The sequence below is a fragment of the Brassica rapa genome, chromosome A06 (genome assembly GCF_000309985.2).
Source record: "Brassica rapa cultivar Chiifu-401-42 chromosome A06, CAAS_Brap_v3.01, whole genome shotgun sequence".
Taxonomy (NCBI): domain Eukaryota; kingdom Viridiplantae; phylum Streptophyta; class Magnoliopsida; order Brassicales; family Brassicaceae; genus Brassica; species Brassica rapa.
This window is the reverse complement of record NC_024800.2, coordinates 19892028-19914229: the sequence shown is the minus strand read 5'-3', so window position 1 is coordinate 19914229 and position 22202 is coordinate 19892028. Positions and strand designations below refer to the sequence as shown.

The window sequence follows — 22202 nt, the reverse complement described above, 5'->3', positions numbered from 1 at the left end:
TTTCTAAAGAAATCATAGTTGGTTTATCCATTAAATTTCATAAGTTTTTGAGCATATAAAGATACAGTCCAACAGTATATAACATGTTCCTAATAACTGTAAGCATATAAAACCCACGACCCAAAAAAATGGGCCACTCTACAACTCCAAATGTTCGGTTATGAGTTTTGTAACGTTTCATGTTAGCATTTTCCTTTTCATCAGTGACTTGTAACTTTTCCCTACACTATAGTGAACAAATCTAATGCTTGCTCTTTTCGCTTTCTCTCACTCAGCTTTCACCAATCTCTTGAATCAAATTTCATCGTTAGTCAACTTCATCATCAAGGTAGTGGCCGTGTTCTACTGACCGGTTTTTCAGTCTCTGGAATATATCATCTAATGACTGCGGCCTTGATGGATTCATCACTCTTGTGCTGGTTGCTGTTGTTGATTCTGGACCTTGCCTTAGTGGAAGAAACTTCTTGGTGGCTACATTCTCTTTAAAACTCTGGATTCCTAGTTTCATGTTTCTCCATGTTGAAGCCAAACGAGAAGATGACTCTCCTGATCCTCCTCCTCCTTCGCCATTACTTCGTCCCGAACTGTCTGTTTCGAGTAAAGACACTTTAGCTGAAGCCATGTTCTCTGACTTTGAGACAGGGGATGGCGAGTATTTGTTCTGTTGTTCTCTGATAGCTGCATATTTGTTAGTGATTGCTTCTCTAGCTGATCCGTATCTACGGGAAATATCATCATTTGATGAACTTCCTTTCATTGTGTCATAGCTGGACGACATCTTCATTTCAACTGATGAATGTTCCTGCTACAAAGATAACAAAATATAGTCAGGCTTTTGGAACAAGGTTAAAATTGGTTAGAAGTTGACATAAACTTACAGAGAAGTTGCTTCCTTGTTCAACGTCATCAACATCGTTGAAGTTCCTTGCTAACGGAAGAACAAGCTCGCCAACCTTTTGTCCTTCTTCAAGCCATGATCGTTCTTAACGAATATATAAGAAGAGGAATTATATTAAAGTACGAGTTATCGATCAAAGCTCAACATAGAAAAAGATGACTATGGTTTTCTCTTTTACCTTTCTTCAAAATCATTAATCCCGAAGGATCAAAACCGTCCATATCGTCGGTCTCTGTTTGAAATTTAAATCTTTTCCAGCTACCGAAGTAATTAAATACGCGATCAAAGAAATTGCTTGCAACCAGTAGTGTGTAGATAACCATTATGAGAGGATATATTTCATTGAACCGTTGTCCAAAGACCGGAACAGCGTCATCGATTCTACCCATTTTCTGCAGAACCAAATGAAAACCAAACGCAGTTATAGCGCCGGCTCCTTTAGACTTCTAAGACCAGGAAATGCACAAAGGGAGATTTATAAGTATTACCTTCTCAAATATAGTTTCGGAACGAAGTTGAATGAGATTAATGAAATTGTAAGATATTGGCGGCGCATATCGAGCAATCATCCTACAGAGATACATACAAAACATTTATATAAGCATCTACCTTATTTTTCTTTCATAAATAGGAGAAGAAAAGTTATCACTTACGAGCAAATCATTAGTAGATTAACAGAACTTGTTTGTCGAGGGGTCAAGGAATAAATCATCAGCATCCCGATTTTGAAGAGTGAATAATATGTACAGATACACATATACACTAAAGGTACAAAAGCAAATGCCTGAAACCAAAATGATCAGGATTTAAGTGCAAAGAAGCAAGAGAGATTTAACCTACAATGTAGAGTACCAACGTACCTGCACTAGCAGTTCATCGGATTTGACAAACCTAATAAGGATTGAGAAGAGAGATAAGTCCAGTTTACTAAGAAGGAGAGTTGCCTCAGCTAAAAGAATTGCAGCTGACATAATCCCCGTAACTATTGCTAACATCATTTGTATCTGTTTCTTCAGCAGACACCTCCATATAAATTCTGGCAAAAGCAACAATTAGCAAAAGTATTGTCATGCATTTTAACCAATCAAATCCCAATTTAAAAAAAAAAAAAACAATGAAATCCTAATTTAGGAAAAAAACAATCAATCCAATTAGCAACCCCTCTCGAGGATGTTTTCATACTGTATTCTTTCCGAAGTGGGTATCTTTATGAACTTTCATATTTAAGCAACGCGTTTATCAGGTTCAGAGATCAAATGACTTAATGAGTACAGAATGTGTAAAGGAGCTTACCCAATGTATCAAGAAGATTCCTCCATTTTCCGTTTCGACTGGTTCTGAAGCTCGAAATATATTTCCTGAAAATTGGTGCATGAAAGCTGTTTAAGGTAGAGATAAACGACAAAGAGATTTACATATTGTATGAGAGATGAAACGGCACCCACCATCCAGTTGAATCACGCCGTTCATAGTTCTTCATTGTGTCTTCAAGAACAAGGGCCTCTGTAACATACGTCAGATACTCGCTGCAAACAACCATAGTGACACATAAGTACAAATTTCTAAATAATGCAGCAGTTACAAAGTCTATAAAACTGAACGAGAATTCTAAATAATGCCATTAGAAAGCTCTCCATACCTTTTATATCTATAATATTCCTCTTTAGCATTTCGAAGGTGCCGCCTTAATGTTGCCATTGATTTCTCATCTGTATCATAGTCCATATCGTTTTCACCCAGTTGACCACCTTGAGGCTTAAATGATGGGTCTTCCCTAAACTGGTATATAGAATCATCATTAAAACACCACTGTGTGTTCATAATATAAGGATAGGGGGGAAGTTACCATCTTAGCCAGCATAGCATCGATCACATTCATGTATGGTCTCATAGGATCACGCTTGGACATCTGAGTAGAAGTCGCTTGAGCAACCTAACAAGGCATTGGTTATGACGTGATTAAAATTCTGACACGCAAACAGTCACGGTTTCTTAAGGGGGCAAAGCGTACACTTATTTGGATTGCTAAAACCTTAAGGTACTAACTACGTGAAGAGATCTAAGGTGACATACAAAATGAGAGAGTCATGATCTTAGGTGACATACATAATCAACTCTGAAGCACAGAGGGGAATATCTGAGAAAGGAGAAAACAAAGTTGCTTAGCCCAAATAATACTTACTACAATCGCGTTTGAAAGTTCTTGATGGGCATTATCAAGTTTCACAGCAATTTTGTGAGAGAGAACTTTTTGGCGGGTGGTCCAGTCTGCATTCCTCCACAGCGACTTAGGGATTTCGCTCAAGCCAAAGCCAAGAAGAAATGCACCAGTGACCAGCCCAAAGGTATTTGAGCATGCCATAGCATAACCAAGAATGCTCCCTTTCCTGTGAACATACAAGAAAGCCACGTCACATACTTCCATGAACTGCCATATACTGCTAAATTAATAATGAGCGACTAAGCAGCAACACTAAGCATTTTCTAAGAGAATAGCTGATGAAAGTCTGGAGAGATACGGAAGCCAATACATAAACAGATTCGATCATGAAGGAACAGTTTACCAGTTCCTGTGCATCATGATGAGAAGGATAAGACCGAGAAGACCAACGAATCCGAGAACAAGATAGAAAACTAAGTTGACATGCACGCTAGTCTTCAGTCTCTCTGAGACGGTAAAGTCCCCAGCATCTTCGAAACCCTGAATAAGGGGCACCACAGCCCTGCTTAGAGAAAGCATAGTTTAATATATGAGGTAGATAAATGATACACCCTAGTAGCTAAAAAAACAATGACGATGGATTGTTAGGGGTGCACTTGAAATACTACCAACCAGGCCAGATCTACATGAAAGGCAAACTTCCATTGGTCTAGACGTAAAGATAAACTTATTTGATCACAAACGGACACATGCTGTCATGCTGAAAGATGGACTTGATCAAGGGAGGGCACATTATACTGATTAGCAAGTATAAAATAATTGTAAGAAGAGTAAAGGCACAGAAGGAAATTGAGGAGTTCATACCAGGTGAGAAGGAAGGTACTCCAGTATGACCAACTCCACAAGAAGGAAATGGCACCATTCTCAGGATGATTAGGTGGCAGAGACAGTCAAAAAAGAAGACGAATGATTCCATAATCTGAGTGAGCGAGTCTTTCAGATAAATAAGCCTACATTCTTCAGCTAAATCTGAACCTCTTATCGATTTAAAATTCCAAATCAAACAAGACGACTCTTCGCATTATATAATCCAGATGCAAAGCTTTCTGCTCGTAATCGGAGTGAAAAGGAGATAAGCAACTCGAAAGCAAATGGTTACCGTCCAGATATCGGCCGGAGCGAGGATGATGACGGAGACGGAGCAGAACCAGGTGTATCCGACGGTGATTAGAACGTACCGAGGAATCTCAGGTCCGGCGAAGTAACGGAGCGTGAATACAACTAATCCTAGGGTTAGAGGCAACGAGATCAAGTAGAATACCCACATCTCTCTGTCTTTACGCCTTTCTCAGCGAGAGATCGCTCGACTACGCGTGAGAGTTACGCGCCGTTGAGGAGAAGCTCGTCCTTTTTTCGTTTTCAGTTTTCTACTTTTCTTTTCTTTAGTGGTTCGGTTCGGTTCAGTTCGGTTCGTAGAAAACCCTCTACTGTTTGATTGATTTAATCAAAAGTAATTAACTTCAACAAAAGTTAGGCCCATAGGAAGGAACTGGGGTAACCTAGGCAAACATTATCTCAGACTAGAGTCGGGGTCCGCGCTTCGCGCGGATAATATGTTTTATAAAGTAAATTTTTTTATTTTTGTAGTTTTAAATATCAGATATTAGAAATTAAGTTTTGTTCGTTGTAGAATTAACCATATAGTTTTTGTTTGAATGTGATGCGATGATCAGTTTATGTTTTCTAAACAATAGCAAGTTTGAAAAAATATATGGTTGTTTGCATTGAAGTGTAAATTTTAAAACAGTTGACTGGTGTCGGTTTCCGTCTTGTGGTTTGATCCCATGTGGAGGTATGCCATCAGGCTTAGGATAGCAGTTTATTCCTCTTTTGAAAGCGTTGTATGATATCTATGTCGTTGTCAAAGTAAAAGCGCGATCCTGGTGTGGTTGTGAGTGATAGTTTCCCTGAAAAGTGAAATATTTGTAAGCATTTAGTTAGACATAAACTTTATGTTTAGTTGATTACCTTCATATACCCTTGGGATGATACTTGTGATGATTACGATTTGGTTTTTCCTGGTAGATATGCGATTTAACTCCCTGAAATTAGCCGCCTCATTGTCCCATATAGTTAAACGGACCAATTTGGATCTACAAAAAATATTGTATTATATATTTATTGCTTAACGCAATCCAATGATGATTTCTGTATCTGTGTTATGGTTATATAAATCACTTCCTTGGATGAGGTATATGCGGCCAACAACATCTGTGGGAATAATTTGTTTTTCGCGACAAAAATAGAGAATTTATTTGTATGTGTGATAGGTATGGTTTTTTTTGTATGAAGGAATTGAATCGGTGGAATGTTTTCTTGAATCAGTGTTATAATTGTTGTCTCATTGATATTGATTATGTATGGTTGAAGTGTAAGCATGTACTGTCGGTTATTGGGAAGAAGATTAAAATATCTAATGTGATAAATTTTCCCTTCCTCGAACCGTTGGTACATTGTGTCAGACGTAGAAATAGGCACATGCCCTTCCATTTTTTGTTCCTGTTGAGTGGTTAAAAGCAATTATTTGAAATGTTGTTGGAATAATTAATAGTAAGTATTTTTTAGACAAACCTAGATGTCAAGATAAACGAAAGTTGTTTCTAGGAAAGCATTTTTATTTATGTGATTTGTGATGGGCCACATCCTAATGATCTTAGCGATAATTGGTTGCGGTCCGAGGTTGTTGCTCTACTTGTTGTGAACTTCGGCTAGAATTACAAAAAGATAAATCGAAAACAAAAATAGAGAAAATTTGCAATTAAAAAATCAACTAAAAAAATTATTTAAAAAAAAATTGTATTTTGAAAACGTATAATCTAAGACTATTACTTAATTATTTTTTTATTTTTGATGTTTTTAATATTTTTAATTAAATTTTATATATCTAGGGTATAAGGATCATTTTAACTATCAAATGAAAAATTTTGGTCATTCTATCAAAACTTTCTTTCTTTATCACAATTTGTTTTTTGGTTTTTTTGTAAAAAAAATTATAAACAAATAAAATTTAATAACATATGGAAATAAAATTTCGGTTGCATAGGGTTTTTCGAGTTTTTGGTGGTGCTGAAAAATAATTGGTCATTGTGACTTTAATCGTTTTAAAATATAAAGTAAGTTTTAAAATATGCAATTAATATATGTTTTTTGTATGGTTTAAAACTAATAAGATGTAAATAATGAAGAATATATTAAAACTAAATATATATATATAACCAAATTTATGATAAACATGGTCAAACAGTTCATAATTTGTATGTTAAATTAAAAAAAATCTTCTAGATAAAAGGAAAATCTACATTTGTATTTGTGCATTAAGTGAAAAAGGGAAATAATATGAAAAGCTTCTTTGCAAACAATAGAGTGCATTAATAACTTGTATATTTTGTTTATTAGAGTTTTAGATAAATAATTAATATTTCAATAATAATAATGTTTTCATTCAAAAATGATAATATTTAAGTTGAAGATGAAATGAAGAGGAAGAAAATCACGATGAGATGGAGTCGGTGATTAGGGTTACGGTGAGGATAAGTTATCTTTAGTTTTTAGAGAATTATATGTTTTAGGGTTTTTAGTATTAATGAGTTAGAGATTATGTTTTAGAGCCTTTAGTATATTAGTAATAATGGGTTAAAGCCTTTAGTATCTGAGTAATAATGAGCTGTTAAAATGGAATGCTGAGAATAGTATAAATAGGCTTCGAAATTTAGTAATAATGGGCTGCGAAGGTTGGTCTTTCAAGCCCAATCCAAAATAACATGGCAGATTGGTTGGTTCTCAATTTTTTTGCCTATGTGGCACTCCTAAGAAGAAGCTTCTTTGCAAACAATAGAGTGCATTAATAACTTGTATATTTTGTTTATTAGAGTTTTAGATAAATAATTAATATTTCAATAATAATAATGTTTTCATTCAAAAATGATAATATTTAAGTTGAAGATGAGATGAAGAGGAAGAAAATCACGATGAGATGGAGTCGGTGATTAGGGTTACGGTGAGGATAAGTTATCTTTAGTTTTTAGAGAATTATATGTTTTAGGGCTTTTAGTATTAATGAGTTAGGGATTATGTTTTAGAGCCTTTAGTATATTAGTAATAATGGGTTAAAACCTTTAGTATCTGAGTAATAATGAGCTGTTAAAATGGAATGCTGAGAATAGTATAAATAGGCTTCGAAATTTAGTAATAATGGGCTGCGAAGGTTGGTCTTTCAAGCCCAATCCGAAATAACATGGCAGATTGGTTGGTTCTCAATTTTTTTGCCTATGTGGCACTCCTAAGAAACCTCAAAATTAGTAGCTTTTATATAGTGGGATATTGGTAACTCGCCAACTGGGCCTAATACACCTACACCCAATATTGGTTGTGAATTCGTTATGGACCATGCAATCTATATGAATATAAGGGTTTTATTAATCCCGATAACTCTATCGGCTATCCGCCGGTCCAAATGCATTTAGTGCTTTAGAATGGATTAATTCGAAAATATATCACTTTATCTTATTTAGATTTGAACTAATTAAAAAAGAAAAACCCGTCTGAATCGCATGGACCAAAACCTATATCCAAACTAAAAAACCAATCTCTATAATATTATTTGAGAAGTCAGTTTCATACGTGTCGCTCTCACGTTAATTCTTAGAGTGGTCAATTACAAACATAACCTTAATGAATTATAAATTATACATAATTGACATTATAAGATTATTTGTATTTTCTTTTTGATTGATAAATTTCTAATTGGGCTTTACACTTTATTTCCTTTTTCTTTTAATTTTCCTTACAAAACTCATATAAATAATAAAAAGGAAATATCTATAATAATTATAACATTTATATATATAATAACGAATTTTAATTTTAGTTTTATTTCTTTTCATATTTTCAAAAACAACATAAGTAAAAAATTAAGTATCTATAAGTTTTAAAATATATAGTTTTTAGACACAAAACATAGGTTCATAAAAATAGTATAGATAATTTTCTTTGAAAAGAAAACAATAGATTTTCATACCTCAAACTTAAAACTAAAGTATATGCAACAAAATTAATCAATTTAAACATAATTTGAATAAACAATATTGTTTGTTTTAATTTAGACAAATATATAAAACTAAATATACTTAAACAATGAGCAAGTGAATTGATCATGATTCATATACTCAAAATCAAAACCCATTTAAGTCAGCGACATATTATTACTTAAAATAGTGTTATATTTATTTTGTATCCATGTAAATTACAAACGATTCAAAACTAATAATCAAGTAAAAATATATTAATGAGTTATTACGATTTAGTTTGGTTAAAAATATTTATTTACATGCATAAATTTCAAAATATTACTTATTATGTTCACTTATGCAACTTCGGACTAACAACACTATTTTATTTGTTTCCTAAAATAACATATATCAAATTAGGCATAATTTTATGAAAATATATTATGAATAGAAGACAATAAATCAAATTAAAAGCTGCTAATAAATTTAATCAGATTTAACTTTTTAAGAACACGAAACATTAATCTATAGTTGAGATGAAAACAAAAAAATCTCATGTATCCAAAAAGTAATTGATCAAATTATGTATAAGCAAAATAAGGTATTTCTTTTTTTTTAACCCATTTTTCATACATATAAATTATAAAAAATTTTAAAACTTAATAAAAAAAATCTTACAAATATTTTAAATTATATATTTTTAAAATATTTATTTTCGTGTATGAGCACGGGAGAATCACCTAGTAATAACGTGTTTCAAATAAAGATCGGCAAATTTACATTGAATCTCAAGAGATTACCGCCATATTATCATCGCTTGGTTTTCATTCCTCAATACCATTAATCTGAATAAGAATGTTATTAAACCGAAGGATGGATTTAATTTGTATTTGTTTCTACCTATAATATACGCGTGAAGGTATTTGACATGATTCACGTTTGTCAAACGTGTTTCCAGGTCAGCTAATCTACTGATTGATGTTCGATAAATTGCATTTATTCAGTTTCTTTTGGGAGGTCAACATCCATACTTCAAAAAATATTGTCTAATTCGTAGTTGACAAGAATCCCATACCCACTTAGAAGTTTAGATAATACTCCGTTTATTAAAGCATATTATAGATTCGGTTGGTTTTTTAATCTTTGGATGGTCTAAGATTACCAATTAAAAGTTTAATTTATTACATCGGCCGTCCTTCCTGTCCATCCATATCCCTTACCCTTAGCCAGATCCAACGATAGATTTTGGTCTTGTAAATTGATAGAGCCGACAAGATCTCGACACGTGAGCACTCGCCAACCAGTTCACGTGTATAACCCTCTCATGCCTGCAGCCAGAAAGAATCATATACCGCCGAGCCCACCTTTGCTTTTATTTGTTTTTCTTCTCTGTTTCTGGCACTAATTTTTTTTTGTTTTCCAAGAGGTTTAAGTCACTGATTTAAAATATTTAATGACTCGTGTAGGACCCGTAATTCAGAAGGCATCAAATTAACGAAGACGGACGACATAAGTGAGCTCAAAACTGATCCACGTGGAACTAAAGCCGTACTGAATAAGAGAAAGATAAACCGACTCAATGTAGTATTCATGAATAAATGAAAAAAAGGATTCAAAGTTTATATGTGTTACTAGTTCGAACTTTTTTATATCCAATTGAACAACTAAGTTGGATTCAATCGAATTATTACATTCAATTTTATTTTAATGGATCCAACACTCTTTAGACTTCAGTTGCATATATTAATTAGTTATAAATGTATCAGTACAATCAATTAAACAAATACTTTTACTACCACAAGTAGCAGTTAGAAACTTGGATGGGAGTTTACCCCGTTTAGTAATGACTTTACCTTCTAATAATGGTTTCTTAAGTTCTTTTAATAAGTTTCTTAAGTATTTTAATTGTTGTTTATCTATGGGCTCACCCACGTTTTATTTATGTGGTAAGTAAATGTTAGCAATAAAAAAAAAAGAATGAGCATAAACTGTATGAATAATGCCTGTTGTCAAGATTCTAGAAGGGAAAAACATTATACATATATTAAGGTAGCGTTCGTACTTTCTCATTCTAAAGATACCAAGATAAAGAGTGAGAGAGAGAGAGAGAGAGAGAGAGAGAGAGAGAGAGAGAGAGCTATGTTATCGTCGGCGTTAGAGTTCTCAGCGGAGCAAGCGAGATGCGGCGAAGATGGTAACGGCGGAGAGACAAACAAGAACGGCGATCTTGATCATTTTATTCTACGAACATCCTCCGAACCAAAAGTTCCGACGACAAGTTTTCTCTCAACGGATACTTTCCTTAGAGCAGCAACGTTACTCAAGGACCAGGTGATGCCACATACTGCTAGGTTTAGCTAGAGTCCTATCCTATGGACCGTACGTCGGCTCGTATATATTTACCGGTCGATGTATGTATGTATGTATGTGTAGGTTGTGGAGGCTACGTGGAAAGGCGGTCCGGATCCGGGTCTGGTGTTAGATCCGACTGTGTACACAGGACTACTCGGCACAGCTTTCACTTGCTTGAAGTCGTACGAGGTCACGAGGAACCATCAAGATCTGCTAACTTGCGCCGATATAATCGACACGTGTGCCGACGTTGCACGCGCCACAACCAGGTGAGAACATCTTAGATATCATATTCCACAAAAAAATATTCTGAAAACAAAATTTCATTAGTATTATTACAAAAAATGTCGCTTTTCAGACAATTATTAACCATAACACAGTCATGAATAATATGTAAAATTGCAATTTGTGGAATAATATCTACACACCCAAATGAATAGGTCGTTTTCTAATAGATTTTTGGATTGATTATGGTCATGAATAGGCACGTGACGTTTTTATGTGGAAGAGGAGGAGTATATGCGCTTGGTGCAATCGTAGCCAGTTACAGTGGGGACCAATCAAAGCTTGACCTCTTTCTCGGTCTTTTTCTTGAGGTACCTGTCTTTTCACTTGTAACTACTTCAGGTTTTAGTTTCACCACATTCAGACAAAAGTAGATTAAGTATACATATCTCATGTTACAATAATGTGATAACAATGTTCTGTTTTATAGACTAACATTGGTATACACTTGATAGTTTTGTTCTGTTTAATAAACTGACATTGATCTAAACTCTTACGTGATAACTAGATACAATAAACAATATGTTTTTATAAAATTGTTTAGCTAGCAGAAGAAAGAGAGTTACCAGCAGGACCAGAGGAAGGAGGATTTGGAATGTCATATGACCTTCTCTATGGAAGAGCGGGTTTTCTTTGGGCTGCTTTGTTCCTAAACCGATACCTCGGTGAAGGCACTGTTCCTGATCATCTCTTATCGCCTATTGTCGCAGCCATCTTATCTGGTGGACGAGTTGGCGCAGCAGATCATCAAGCTTGCCCTTTGTTATACAGGCACAACTGATTTCTATCTTTTAAGTTCATTTATTTCAAGAATGTCAAGAGCATAAACTTATCCTTCTTTTTGTTTGTTTGTGGTTTATAGGTTCCACGGGACACGGTTTTGGGGTGCGGCGAATGGATTAGCTGGAATCTTGCACGTCTTGTTACACTTCCCATTATCAGAAGAGGATGTGAAGGATGTGCAAGGGACGTTGAGGTACATGATGAGCAATAGGTTTCCAAACAGCGGAAACTATCCGTGCAGCGAAGGGAATCCGAGAGATAAGCTGGTCCAGTGGGCTCATGGTGCAACCGGCATGGCCATTACTCTGGCTAAAGCATCACAGGTGTTTCCAAAGGAGAGGGATTTTCGTGAAGCAGCAATTGAAGCTGGAGAAGTAGTGTGGAAGAGTGGCTTGGTGAAGAAGGTAGGTTTAGCGGATGGAGTTGCTGGCAACGCCTATGCTTTCTTGTCGCTTTATAGGTTAACAGGAGATGTTGTGTACGAAGAGAGAGCAAAAGCGTTCGCGAGTTACTTGTGTCATGACGCGAGAGAGCTTGTGAGTGCGACAATGGGAGAAGCAGAATATGACTACTCGCTGTTCCGGGGACTAGCTGGACCGGCATGCCTCTGGTTCGATCTTGTGTCGCCGGTAGATTCTAAGTTTCCTGGTTATGAGATATAATTCAATGTCAGGTCTAGTTTAAGATAAACTGTTGGTTCAGTTATCGAAAGTGCATCTTCAATGAATGTATGATCAAAACAAAAACTCATGTCTTTTTAAAGTAATACAATGGTGGTAATAATACAATGATCAAACGGTATTGATAGTATCAGTAAGACAACGGAGAATGCAACCGAGACCAGCTCTCTCAGTGAGTTTCTCGTGAATCTTCAAACACTGATCGCATGTAGGTCGGTCCCCAGTGGAAAGGCCTCTGTACAAGTACCTGTTCCACACCATTCAAGCAAACATAAAGATTAACACTTACTCTTCAAGAGCTAAGCTAAATTGTAACATTCCCTCAATGGACAGAGATCGCAATAACAAAACCTAACCATATTATACAACACGACCAACTCTTTATTTTCATACAAACAAAGATTGCATTGACACAAAACCTAAACCATGTTATATAAATTTTTGCTCTAGCCTTTATCTATCTCCAATGAAATTCAGACAAGAAATAAGAGGCAAGGGGGGATTTACTTCATGAGAATGTCGTAATACTCGACATCAAGAGCATTCAGCATTCCTTCAATATCCTTTATCGCCATTAAAGCTCTGTGCACAACTATCCAATTAGCCGACTGCAAATTGAAAGCAACCATTTATTATAATCATCATTCCTTTGGTAATGAGCACACAAACTATTAGAGAGAGATGCAGAGGAAACAGAGACCTTGCAACGCTCATCGAGAGTTTTAGGAGGTGAACCTTCAAGAGCCGTTTTTAGAGCTTCAACGGGTTTGTACCTGCACAAAACCAAGTTAACTATTAAAGGTCATCTGACAAAAGAAAAGGGAACTTTAAACTCAAAAGGTAAAGGTGAATACTGTTTGAGTAAGCTTTCGATCTTGCTAGATTTGGTTTCGATCCTAGCGATGATTGCCTCTGCATTATCAGCCTCAACAAATCCACCTGCTCCTGCCATTGGATCTCTCTCTCTCTCCAGCAAATTGATCTAAAACCACAATCAATTCATTTCATTCAAATTAAAATCAATTATAATCAGTAATCAAGAAAATTCGGGATCAAAGCTTAAAGATTCGAAGCTTACCTGGAGGGATCAAAGCGAATCAATCAAAGGCGATTCTGACGAGTTCAAAATCTTTAGCGGTGATGTTTTGGGTGATCGATAATGTAATTGTAGATAAATATAAGGGGTCGAATCGAAATTAACGATAAGGTTGTAATTGGGCCTATAGGCCCAATTAGGATATAATAAATAGGCTCAGATACGATACTTACGTGTCGCTATCCGAATCGGTTTAAAAGTGCCCTAAGCGTTTCTTTTTAGACAAAAAAAAAAAGAAGAACAAAGCAAACGTCGCGACGGAGAGCGATGGAGGAAGAGGAGCACGAGGTTTACGGGGGAGAGATTCCCGACGTCGGAGAGATGGATGGTGACCTGGAGGCTCCTAATCCTGATATGGAGATGGCTGCTGCCGACGAGGATGCTGCTAAGGTCTGCTGCTATTCTTCCCTCTCTCTGTTTTACTGTTTTGGGAAGTGATGATCGATTGATTTGTAATCGCGTGTGTGTCTGTTTGATTGGTAATTTGAACACTAGGAGCTGGATGAGATGAAAAAACGATTGAAGGAGATGGAGGATGAAGCTGCTGCTCTACGTGAGATGCAGGCCAAGGTTGAGAAGGAGATGGGAGCTCAAGGTTTAACTCTCTTTGATTTCGTTTCCTTAACAACTGCAAGCTAAGATATGGCTTCTTCTTCACTTCAATTGTTTTTTTTTTTTTTGAATTTTCAATTGCAGATCCTGCTACTCTAGCAGCAAATCAAGCAGGCAAGGAGGAGGTTGATGCTCGATCGGTTTTTGTTGGCAATGTAAGAATGCTTATGTTTCTTCTTATTGATTTCTGTTTTCTCTTTGTTCTTCTTTGAACTATTGATCGCTGCTGGTTGATTTCATAGTTTCAGTTCTCACTGGTTTAGTGTGCATTCACTTAGAGTATGAGTTGTGCGTAGATGAATAGCTTTTAATATTGGATGTTAGGAGTATTATAGTTCTACAATGTGATTATGTTCTCTTCTTCCTGTTGTACTCTCTACATGACTTGCTATCAAAGCTAGTGGTTGAATTGATAATGTAACATCTTTGGTGTGGGGCATGCACTGGATGTCTGTTTAGTGACCAGTCTAGATTAGACTAAAATTATTAATAGTAAAGTGATGAGAGTGTAGAAGATAAGATATCTTTCAATTTATTTGTTCCATACCTCACCCTTTTCATCTGTTCCATCTGTTCGAAATTTAGGATGTCTGTTGTTTTGTTTTCTTTTTCGTTGAGTTTGATTTTCTTATGACTTTTCTCAGTGCAGTCGCAGGCTTGTTCTCATTGCTGAAGTTCTTATTAGCTTTGGGTTTTCTGATAGTTTTAGGGGGGGGTCTCTACATCTTATTTTTGTATTAAAAATATCAGCTCTGTTCTCTTGTCGAACATGATTAAAAAATCTGAAAAAAAGAAAAAAATACGTTTTAGATCCCCAAAAAAAAATTGAAAAGGAAAAAAGTCATGGGTTTGAGAAAGAGAGGGAATGTGGAGAGAGTGAAATAGTTGAGTGGTGTAGATTGCAATCCTTCCACTAGGAGAATAGGAGACAGCTCTTGAAGAGCTGAACCGAGATGCTGGAGGCTTTCCTATTTGGTGAGAATCTGCTGTTTGGTGAATGGTGCTAACAAATTATGAAAGATTGTCATAAAGTTTATGGTTGGTACTCAGCGTAAGGGATCTTTTCGTCTTAATGGCCACTCAAGTATACTAAATTTTCCACTCTGCTTTGCCTCGGAAAAAAATAAATTTATTTCTTAGGCTTTAAAAATTTGGAGTTGATTAACTGTGACAAGTTCACTAAGTTCTTGTTCATGTTTGCACATGTGAAAAGAATGAAAGGTAGAGGGCGTGTGTTTGATGAAGGATGGTCAACAATCAATGTCTTTGCTTGTTGTTCTTGTTTCTCTGAACTTGCTAATCTGATGGATTGATCTTTGTGTTCCTCATGGGTTATGCTTGTTTGCTGTGTACTATAACTGCATATTTTCACTATGCAGGTTGATTACGCTTGTACACCTGAAGAAGTGCAGCAACATTTCCAATCATGCGGGACTGTCCATCGGGTGACAATTCTGACGGACAAGTTCGGGCAGCCAAAGGGATTTGCGTATGTCGAGTTTGTGGAAGTTGAAGCCATACAAGAGGCTCTGCAGCTGAATGAATCAGAGTTACATGGTCGTCAACTAAAGGTACATTACACAAAAGTTTATTCCTAACTACTACTACTATAAAGACCCAAAAACTCATTTATCTGGCTTAAATTTTTCTTGTAGGTGCTGCCTAAGAGAACAAACGTTCCTGGACTGAAACAGCACCGTGGTAGACGATTCAACCCGTACATGGGCTACCGGTTCCGCAGACCTTTCATGTCTCCGTATATGTATTCTCCATATGGATATGGGTATGTTCGTTTTACACCTTGTGGTTACAGCTTCTCTTGACATCTTTCTTAATCGTTTTTCCCTTTCTAAATCTGTGTATGCAGGAAAGCGCCTAGGTTCAGAAGGCCAATGCGTTACATGCCATACCAATAAAAAAAAGGCTTTCATTGGCTTAAAACAAAGAGCGGATTCGTAATATATGGCTAATGTCCATCTTTTGTTAAGCTTTCTCTGTGACTTGGTCTCTCTCCTGTTTTTTTTTTTAATAACTTGGCGCGTAAACATTTGGAATCTTGACTGGTATTTATAAGTTTCATATCGTTTGATATGAATCATCTATATGATTATAAATTATGGCCATGTGTTACATAATGCCTTTTGTGTTTAGTATTAGCCAGTTGACGAATAGAAAAAAGGTCAACTCCACTATTAGTGAAATTAGGTAGATGCTTTGTGTACGGCGTATTTTATGAACTCGCTATCATGCGCCGAGTAAAAGTTGTTAATGAGGAGCTTAGAGCATCTTTATCCCTAAAATCTTTAATGGGATCCTTAATGATATTTTAATAATAAATGTAACTCTAAGAACTTTTGTTAAGAAACTCTCATTTTAAGTAGTTCAATGGGAGTTTCTTAATTTGGGTTTCTTAAAAAAAAATAGAGCTTAAGTAAGAGATTAACCTCTTCGACAGCCTTCTCTCTCTGTCGTTCAGGCAACTTCAATGCTTTGATCTCTGCTTGGGCTTAACTCTTTGCCTTATCTGTACACCACCAAGTCAATGCTTTAAAACAAGAATGACTACACAAGAAGCCAAGGCACGAGGAACAAAACACTTAATTCCATTTTAAACATAACAGCTTAAGTCCATTACAGAACAACATCACACCAGAAACATGAGTTGACATGAATTAAACCCAATGTCACAAGCATTCATCACATGCAGATGCAACACTAAACCATAACTTAACTCTAACAAGCATTAAACCCTCTGTCAACTACTTTCCAGACAAGAGCAATAAAGAATAAAGCAAGACTTGAAGAAGAGTTAAGTTGTGCAAAATTACCTCAGAAGTTGTTAAGTTAGTGGTTGCTTCTCCAAGAAGTTGATGTCTTAGCCTGTGCCACAGCACCCTCAACCACGAAGACAAGACTTGCAGAAGAATCAAGATATACAGAAGAATTAATTAGCAGAATGAAGATTATATGTACAAGGTTATGTTAAAGAGAACGATCTTATTTAAGTGACTAAATCAGCTAGATGAAACGTTTGAGCTATGTATTGTTCGATATTTCCCAACTCAGTCACATGAAACGTTTGATCTATGTGTTGAGAAAAACCACAAAAGCGATGATGCAAGACAAACCACAAAAGCCATGATACAAGACACTAACAGGGAGACACAAAGCTAAAAAGCCTTAAAATGAGAAAGAAGAGTTACTTGTTGTTCAACATTGATGACCCACTGATCTACTTGCTTCAACAACTCTTCTTGCGTCTGTTTCTTCCTCAAAGCCGAGAAAGCCCTCTCCTTTCCATGTTCCCGGATTAATTCTCTTGCTGCTTTCTTCTCAACTTCAATTACTTTCTCAACCTAATTTACGAAAAGTTATGCAGGTGGGTTAAATTGGAATAAGCCAAGAACTCAAAAAAGCTTGAGCCTTTTGTTGTCATCAGTACTAAATAACAATCAAAACCATATATAACAACTGAAGCTTATTCAATCAAATGAAACAAAACTACAGATGGTTAAACCTATATGATCACAGTTTATATAGAAAGGAGATAAGATTTGGATCAAACAATACATTTGTTTCAACTTTGGAGGTGCTAAGGAGAGCTTGGAGGTGCGAAGAAAACCAATTGAACAAACAATACGTTTGTTTCAACCTTGGAGGTGCGTAGGAGAGAACGACAGCCATCGTCGTCCTGCGGAGAGCACGAGAGCCGGAGAAGCCGATAGAAACCAAAGAAAAGAAAAAGAGAGAAGAAAAAAAAATTGGAAAATATATGATTTAGCTTTGGTTAGCTGACACGTGGGGGAAAAACCCCTTTAGTTATCGATCACCAAAATCCTTTCTTAAGGATCGATAACACTCTTTTTATTTAGTTTTCATTTAATTAAATAGCCAATTAACTTTAAAACCTCATTTAAGATCCCCCGATAAAGATGGTCTTAGAGTCATCGCCATTTCTTGCAGCGATCCCAATTTGAGTGAGTGTCAGTTGTTGGAGATCTGAAAAAGACGATAATGTCCTTATCTCTTCCCTCTCGATACGCTTTCTTCTCCGGCTCCACTCCTGTCCGCATCTGTAGGAGCAGCAGCAATCTCTGCTTCTCCGTCGCATCTGTACGGAATACTAAACTCTTCCCTCAACCTACCCTCCTCCGCCACGTCATCACGTCTCCTCGGTCGAATTTCGAGATCGTGCGTGATTATAGAATTCAGGCGTCTTCTTCGCTCGGATCACACGAAGAAGACGCTGACTCCGATGGTGGTTTCGATTTTAGCAGCTTCGTTTCTTTCGCGGAGGCGGTTTGTATTCTGTCTTCCGCCGTGATTTCGGTGGTTCTCGCGGTGAATTACGCGGCGGTTGGTGAGATTGGGAAGAAGGTTCTGTCTTTGGGTTTTGTCGGGTTGTTGTGTTCGGTCGCGTCTGGTTCGTGGCTTAGACGACGGCAATGGATGAGGATTTGCAAAGGAACCAGAGAAGGCGAGGGTACGAATTTAATTCGACGGTTGGAGAAGCTTGAAGAGGATTTGAAAACCTCGACCAACATTGTAAGAGTTCTCTCAAGGCATCTGGAGAAACTGGGGATACGGTTTCGGGTCACCCGGAAAGCTCTCAAGGAACCCGTTTCTGAGGTAAAGCTTCGATCTTGGCGTTAGTAGCTTCATTTCGGATACTTGGGAGATAGGATTTAGTAGCTTCACACGCTCTCTTTGTAGTATTCCTCACCTGAACATATGCTATAATCTGACTGGTCAATGTAGCTGTTGTTTTACATAAAGTTTAGTTCTTTACGTGTTGTATGTATCTCAAAAGTGTTTGGTCTGTTTTTTTGTACAAAGACTGCAGCTTTGGCTCAAAAGAATTCTGAGGCTACAAGAGTGATAGCTGCGCAACAAGAGATTCTAGAGAAGGAGCTTGGCGAAATTCAGAAGGTTCTGCTCGCTATGCAGGTTTTAATTGTTTTTGCTTGTTATTGTCAGAATGTAGAAGGTTGTCTTTTACGTTTCTGCCAGGCTTGAATTGAAGACGACCATACTAGTTTCGTTTGAGCTTATGAATGCTGGTTTGCTTGCTTTATAGGATCAACAGCGAAAGCAACTCGAGCTTATCCTTACAATTGCCAAGAACGGGAAGCTGTTTGAGAGCTCTACTAGTAGCAGGAAAGCGCCTAATGAAGAGAAAGATAAGACAGCAGAAGAACCCTCAACATCCGAAAAGATACTCTATCAATAAACCAGAGGTAATACAAACACACAAGAACTGGCGAATGACAGTGTAAGGCTTTTGCCTGGAGAAGTTGTTCTCGAAAGCCAGGAGAGCGAGAACGAACACCCGAAAATGGATAAACTCACTGTGGTTTCGTCGATGTATTGTCATCATTATTTTGGGTTTGTGTATTCCACTTGCTTCTGAATTCAAATTTTCCTTGTAATAGAGAGTTCTTGATGATGGTCGACTTGAAACGGTTTCAGATATTATCGACCCATTCGTGTAATCAATCAGCAAGTGCAATTACATGTTCGAGAACAACCTTGGATAACATTTGGTATAAAAAATAAGATGGAGAGATTCTATCAGAGGGGGCGGTGGCGCAGTTGGCTAGCGCGTAGGTCTCATAGCTATTGAGTGATCCTGAGGTCGAGAGTTCGAGCCTCTCTCGCCCCAATTATTTTTGCTTTTTTTATTGGCTTATAGTAAAAGTGTAAAACCGAAAACAAAGCCGCCCACATGTTTAATCTAATCCTATTCGTTAATAACATTCAAAGCATCATGATGACTAATTATTTATTTTTATTATAACTAGATTTTTTAACCGCGGATAAGATATTATATGTATTTTTCAATTCTAAAAAATAATGTATAATATTGTATTATATTATTTAAAGAATATAAATAAGACTACATAACATAAATATATTTTTTTATATTTTCTTTGTGGAAATCATTATGTTGTTTGATTGTTGTATTTGATTCACATATTTGCATAGATATTTGTGATAGATGAATAACTATATTTTTTATTATCAGTAAATAATATATATTTATTATATAATATAAGAAAAATGAAATTATTTACTTTTTAACAAACTTGTCTCATGTTGGGGACTCGGTTATAGACATATCATATTCGAAGGAAACATTTTTACACTTATCAATCTTCTTAACAATCAAGAAACAAATCTGAATATCTAAACAATATCTCATACGATCTCTTTGTGGAATAACTGCTCTGAAAAAATTGAATTTATGCATCAAAAAAGACTGGAAATGGATGTGCATATATGTTATCTAAGTCAGCTTTACAAAAAACTATTTATAGTTCATATATCATTTATGTCAATCCTATTTTTTTGTCCATCATTTCTTAAACATCTTGAAATAAGTAATGCTAATTAATAAACAACTTTTGGCTCACAAAATAAAAATCAAATTTGTCTAATTATCGCTTAATTTGTCTAACTGATATATGTATTTCTCAATTCTAAAAAAATAATGTAGAATATTGTATTACATTATTTAAAGAATATAAAATATGACTACATAACATAAATATATTTTTAAAATTTTCTTTGTGGAAATCATTATGTTGTTTGATTGTTGTACTTGATTCACATATTTGCATAGATATTTGTGATAGATGAATAACTATATTTTTATTATCAGTAAATAATATATATTGATTATATAATATAAGAAAAATAAAATTATTTACTTTTTAAACAAACTTGTCTCATGTTGGGGACTCGGTTATAGACATATCATATTCGAAAGATACATTTTAACAATTATCAATCTTATTAACATTGAAAAAACAAATCTACATATCAAAACAATATCTCATACGATCTATATGTGGAATAACTACTATGAATAAATTGAATTTAGGCATCAAAAAGGACTGGAAATAGATGTGCAGATATGTTATCTAAGTCAGCTTCACAAAGTACTATTCATAGTTCATATATCATTAATGTCCATCCTATTTTTTTGTCCATCATTTCTTAAACATCTTGAAATAACTAATACTAATTAATAATAAACTTTTTGCTGGAAAAAAAATCAAATTTGTCTAATTATCGCTTAAATATTTTATTAATATGGTCTAAGAAGTTTTCAAGTGATATCATAGTTTAATTTATTAGTTTTTTTTTGTTAATTTTTAGAGTTTTTTGTATTTAAGATTTTTTTCCATATTAAGCTTCTATTTCTTTCACAAAATTGATATATATATATATATATATATATATATATATATATATATATATATGTCATAAAAATTACCATCAAATCAGTTTTACTTATTTATTATTTTGTTTTAACGAAAATACACTTTTTAAATAATTTAATTTAAAATAAAATTATAAATTAATTTGCTGTATTCTAACAATTTCATTGATTTAATTAATTTGCTTGGGTGGATAACTTAAAAAGTTTTCATATGAATCAGGGAAAGCAAGCTTATGTTGTTATATTATATTTATTTTGTGTATATAGAATCTATATATAATGCTAGTGTAATAAAGAAAGAACATTATTTTTTTGTAACTTCAAAAAGATACATTATTACAATTTGAAATGAATCAAAATTGAATAGAATGGTAATTAAATATTTGTAAATCTAATTGTTTAGTTGGATTCTCCTGAAAAAAAATCGATTGGTTAAACAAATGTTTCAAAATTTGTTGTGGTATTGTTTTGTCTATAAATTATAAAATTTATTGAATTAATATATTTAATTATTAGATCCTTAAATAATAATTTATTAAGACATTAGGAAAATATGTTTTGAGTTGTTTTGTCAAAATTGTACAAAAATCTATGCTTTTTCATATTTGTAACTTCAAAAAGATACATTATGACAATTTGAAATTAATCAAAATTGAATAAAATGGTAATTAAATATTTGTAAATCTAATTGTTTTTTTATCTTGTTTAGTTGGATTCTCATGAAAAAAATCGATAGGTTAAACAAATGTTTCAAAATTTGTTGTGTTATTGTTTTGTCTATAAATTATAAAATTTATTGAATTAATATATTTAATTATTGCACCCTTAAATAATATTTTATTAAGACATTAGAGAAGTATGTTTTGAGTTGTTTTGTCAAAATTGTACAAAAATTTATGCTTTTTCATATTTGTCACGAAAATTTATATGTTAAACTTACTTTTACAAAATTCTTAACTTTGTCACGAAAACAAAAATCTATGATTTTTCATATTTGTCGACGTTCTCACACTTTCAAATAATATATTAGCTTAGTCACTTACT

The 22202-nt window shown here is 34.8% G+C and overlaps 6 protein-coding genes and 1 non-coding gene across 11 annotated transcripts; 4 read left to right on the top strand and 3 right to left on the bottom strand.

Annotated features, from left to right (window-relative positions):
- Positions 1–4: 4 nt before the first annotated feature.
- LOC103873960 (LMBR1 domain-containing protein 2 homolog A) lies at positions 5–6634 on the bottom strand. Of its 3 annotated transcripts, none has more exons than XM_033272296.1 (14): positions 4214–6634; positions 3924–4010; positions 3463–3621; positions 3081–3285; positions 2745–2831; positions 2538–2677; positions 2344–2424; positions 2192–2256; positions 1759–1934; positions 1552–1682; positions 1387–1468; positions 1077–1290; positions 879–982; positions 5–802 (listed from the first exon to the last, which is right to left on the bottom strand). In XM_033272296.1, the coding sequence occupies exons 1-14, from the start codon at positions 4384–4386 to the stop codon at positions 308–310; spliced, it is 2199 nt and encodes a 732-aa protein (XP_033128187.1). In that variant the 5' UTR covers positions 4387–6634; the 3' UTR covers positions 5–307. The 3 variants fall into 3 exon arrangements, with proteins under 3 accessions (XP_033128187.1, XP_033128186.1, XP_009150620.1); XM_033272295.1 differs by having other exon boundaries at positions 5–805; positions 4214–6618; XM_009152372.3 differs by having other exon boundaries at positions 5–805; positions 3463–3599; positions 3924–4460.
- Positions 6635–10137: 3503 nt separating this feature from the next.
- On the top strand, positions 10138–12336 carry LOC103873958 (lanC-like protein GCL1). The gene is made up of 5 exons (XM_009152367.3): positions 10138–10456; positions 10559–10746; positions 10962–11073; positions 11307–11533; positions 11625–12336. The coding sequence occupies exons 1-5, from the start codon at positions 10265–10267 to the stop codon at positions 12205–12207; spliced, it is 1302 nt and encodes a 433-aa protein (XP_009150615.1). The 5' UTR covers positions 10138–10264; the 3' UTR covers positions 12208–12336.
- Positions 12248–13444, bottom strand: LOC103873959 (actin-related protein 2/3 complex subunit 5A). Of its 2 annotated transcripts, none has more exons than XM_009152368.3 (5): positions 13304–13444; positions 13080–13207; positions 12926–12998; positions 12733–12833; positions 12248–12472 (listed from the first exon to the last, which is right to left on the bottom strand). In XM_009152368.3, the coding sequence occupies exons 2-5, from the start codon at positions 13175–13177 to the stop codon at positions 12337–12339; spliced, it is 408 nt and encodes a 135-aa protein (XP_009150616.1). In that variant the 5' UTR covers positions 13178–13207; positions 13304–13444; the 3' UTR covers positions 12248–12336. The 2 variants fall into 2 exon arrangements, with proteins under 2 accessions (XP_009150616.1, XP_009150617.1); XM_009152369.3 differs by having other exon boundaries at positions 13080–13202; positions 13304–13421.
- Positions 13445–13588: 144 nt separating this feature from the next.
- On the top strand, positions 13589–15849 carry LOC103873956 (polyadenylate-binding protein 2). Its single transcript, NM_001301999.1, is given in 6 exon segments — positions 13589–13711; positions 13817–13916; positions 14018–14088; positions 15313–15504; positions 15589–15716; positions 15801–15849. Coding segments are annotated over 6 exon segments (663 nt in total).
- A 100-nt stretch (positions 15850–15949) lies between these two features.
- LOC103873957 (vacuolar protein sorting-associated protein 20 homolog 1) lies at positions 15950–17705 on the bottom strand. 2 transcript variants are annotated; one of them, XR_634088.3, is made up of 4 exons: positions 17504–17705; positions 17137–17289; positions 16762–16847; positions 15950–16457 (listed from the first exon to the last, which is right to left on the bottom strand). XR_634088.3 is itself a non-coding variant. In XM_033272322.1 (3 exons), exons 1-3 carry the CDS (start codon positions 17615–17617, stop codon positions 16830–16832), a joined length of 285 nt encoding a protein of 94 aa, XP_033128213.1. In that variant the 5' UTR covers positions 17618–17699; the 3' UTR covers positions 15950–16829. The 2 variants fall into 2 exon arrangements, 1 of the variants encoding a protein (XP_033128213.1); XM_033272322.1 differs by having other exon boundaries at positions 15950–16847; positions 17504–17699.
- Positions 17706–17853: 148 nt separating this feature from the next.
- LOC103873955 lies at positions 17854–19403 on the top strand. Its single transcript, XM_009152364.3, has 3 exons — positions 17854–18562; positions 18770–18880; positions 19011–19403. The coding sequence occupies exons 1-3, from the start codon at positions 17948–17950 to the stop codon at positions 19161–19163; spliced, it is 879 nt and encodes a 292-aa protein (XP_009150612.1). The 5' UTR covers positions 17854–17947; the 3' UTR covers positions 19164–19403.
- A 107-nt stretch (positions 19404–19510) lies between these two features.
- Positions 19511–19595, top strand: TRNAM-CAU. The gene is given in 2 exon segments: positions 19511–19548; positions 19560–19595. It is a non-coding gene; the product is annotated as a tRNA-Met (tRNA).
- Positions 19596–22202: the final 2607 nt, after the last annotated feature.

Coding starts and splice junctions, on each gene's coding strand:
- LOC103873959 (XM_009152368.3), bottom strand. CDS start 13,177: ATGGCAGGAGCAGGTGGATTTGTTGAGGCTGATAATGCAGAGGCAATC. Junction 12,834..12,925: donor CTCTCGATGAGCGTTGCAAG/GTCTCTGTTTCC, acceptor TTCAATTTGCAG/TCGGCTAATTGGATAGTTGT. Junction 12,473..12,732: donor TATTACGACATTCTCATGAA/GTAAATCCCCCC, acceptor GGTGTGGAACAG/GTACTTGTACAGAGGCCTTT.
- LOC103873958 (XM_009152367.3), top strand. CDS start 10,265: ATGTTATCGTCGGCGTTAGAGTTCTCAGCGGAGCAAGCGAGATGCGGC. Junction 11,074..11,306: donor TTCTCGGTCTTTTTCTTGAG/GTACCTGTCTTT, acceptor AAAATTGTTTAG/CTAGCAGAAGAAAGAGAGTT. Junction 11,534..11,624: donor GCTTGCCCTTTGTTATACAG/GCACAACTGATT, acceptor TGTGGTTTATAG/GTTCCACGGGACACGGTTTT.
- LOC103873957 (XM_033272322.1), bottom strand. CDS start 17,617: ATGGCTGTCGTTCTCTCCTACGCACCTCCAAGGTTGAAACAAACGTAT. Junction 17,290..17,503: donor CCTCCAAAGTTGAAACAAAT/GTATTGTTTGAT, acceptor TTCGTAAATTAG/GTTGAGAAAGTAATTGAAGT.
- LOC103873960 (XM_033272295.1), bottom strand. CDS start 4,386: ATGTGGGTATTCTACTTGATCTCGTTGCCTCTAACCCTAGGATTAGTT. Junction 1,935..2,191: donor GAATCTTCTTGATACATTGG/GTAAGCTCCTTT, acceptor TGCTTTTGCCAG/AATTTATATGGAGGTGTCTG. Junction 1,291..1,386: donor CCGAAACTATATTTGAGAAG/GTAATACTTATA, acceptor TTGGTTCTGCAG/AAAATGGGTAGAATCGATGA.
- LOC103873955 (XM_009152364.3), top strand. CDS start 17,948: ATGTCCTTATCTCTTCCCTCTCGATACGCTTTCTTCTCCGGCTCCACT. Junction 18,563..18,769: donor TCAAGGAACCCGTTTCTGAG/GTAAAGCTTCGA, acceptor TTTTGTACAAAG/ACTGCAGCTTTGGCTCAAAA. Junction 18,881..19,010: donor AGGTTCTGCTCGCTATGCAG/GTTTTAATTGTT, acceptor CTTGCTTTATAG/GATCAACAGCGAAAGCAACT.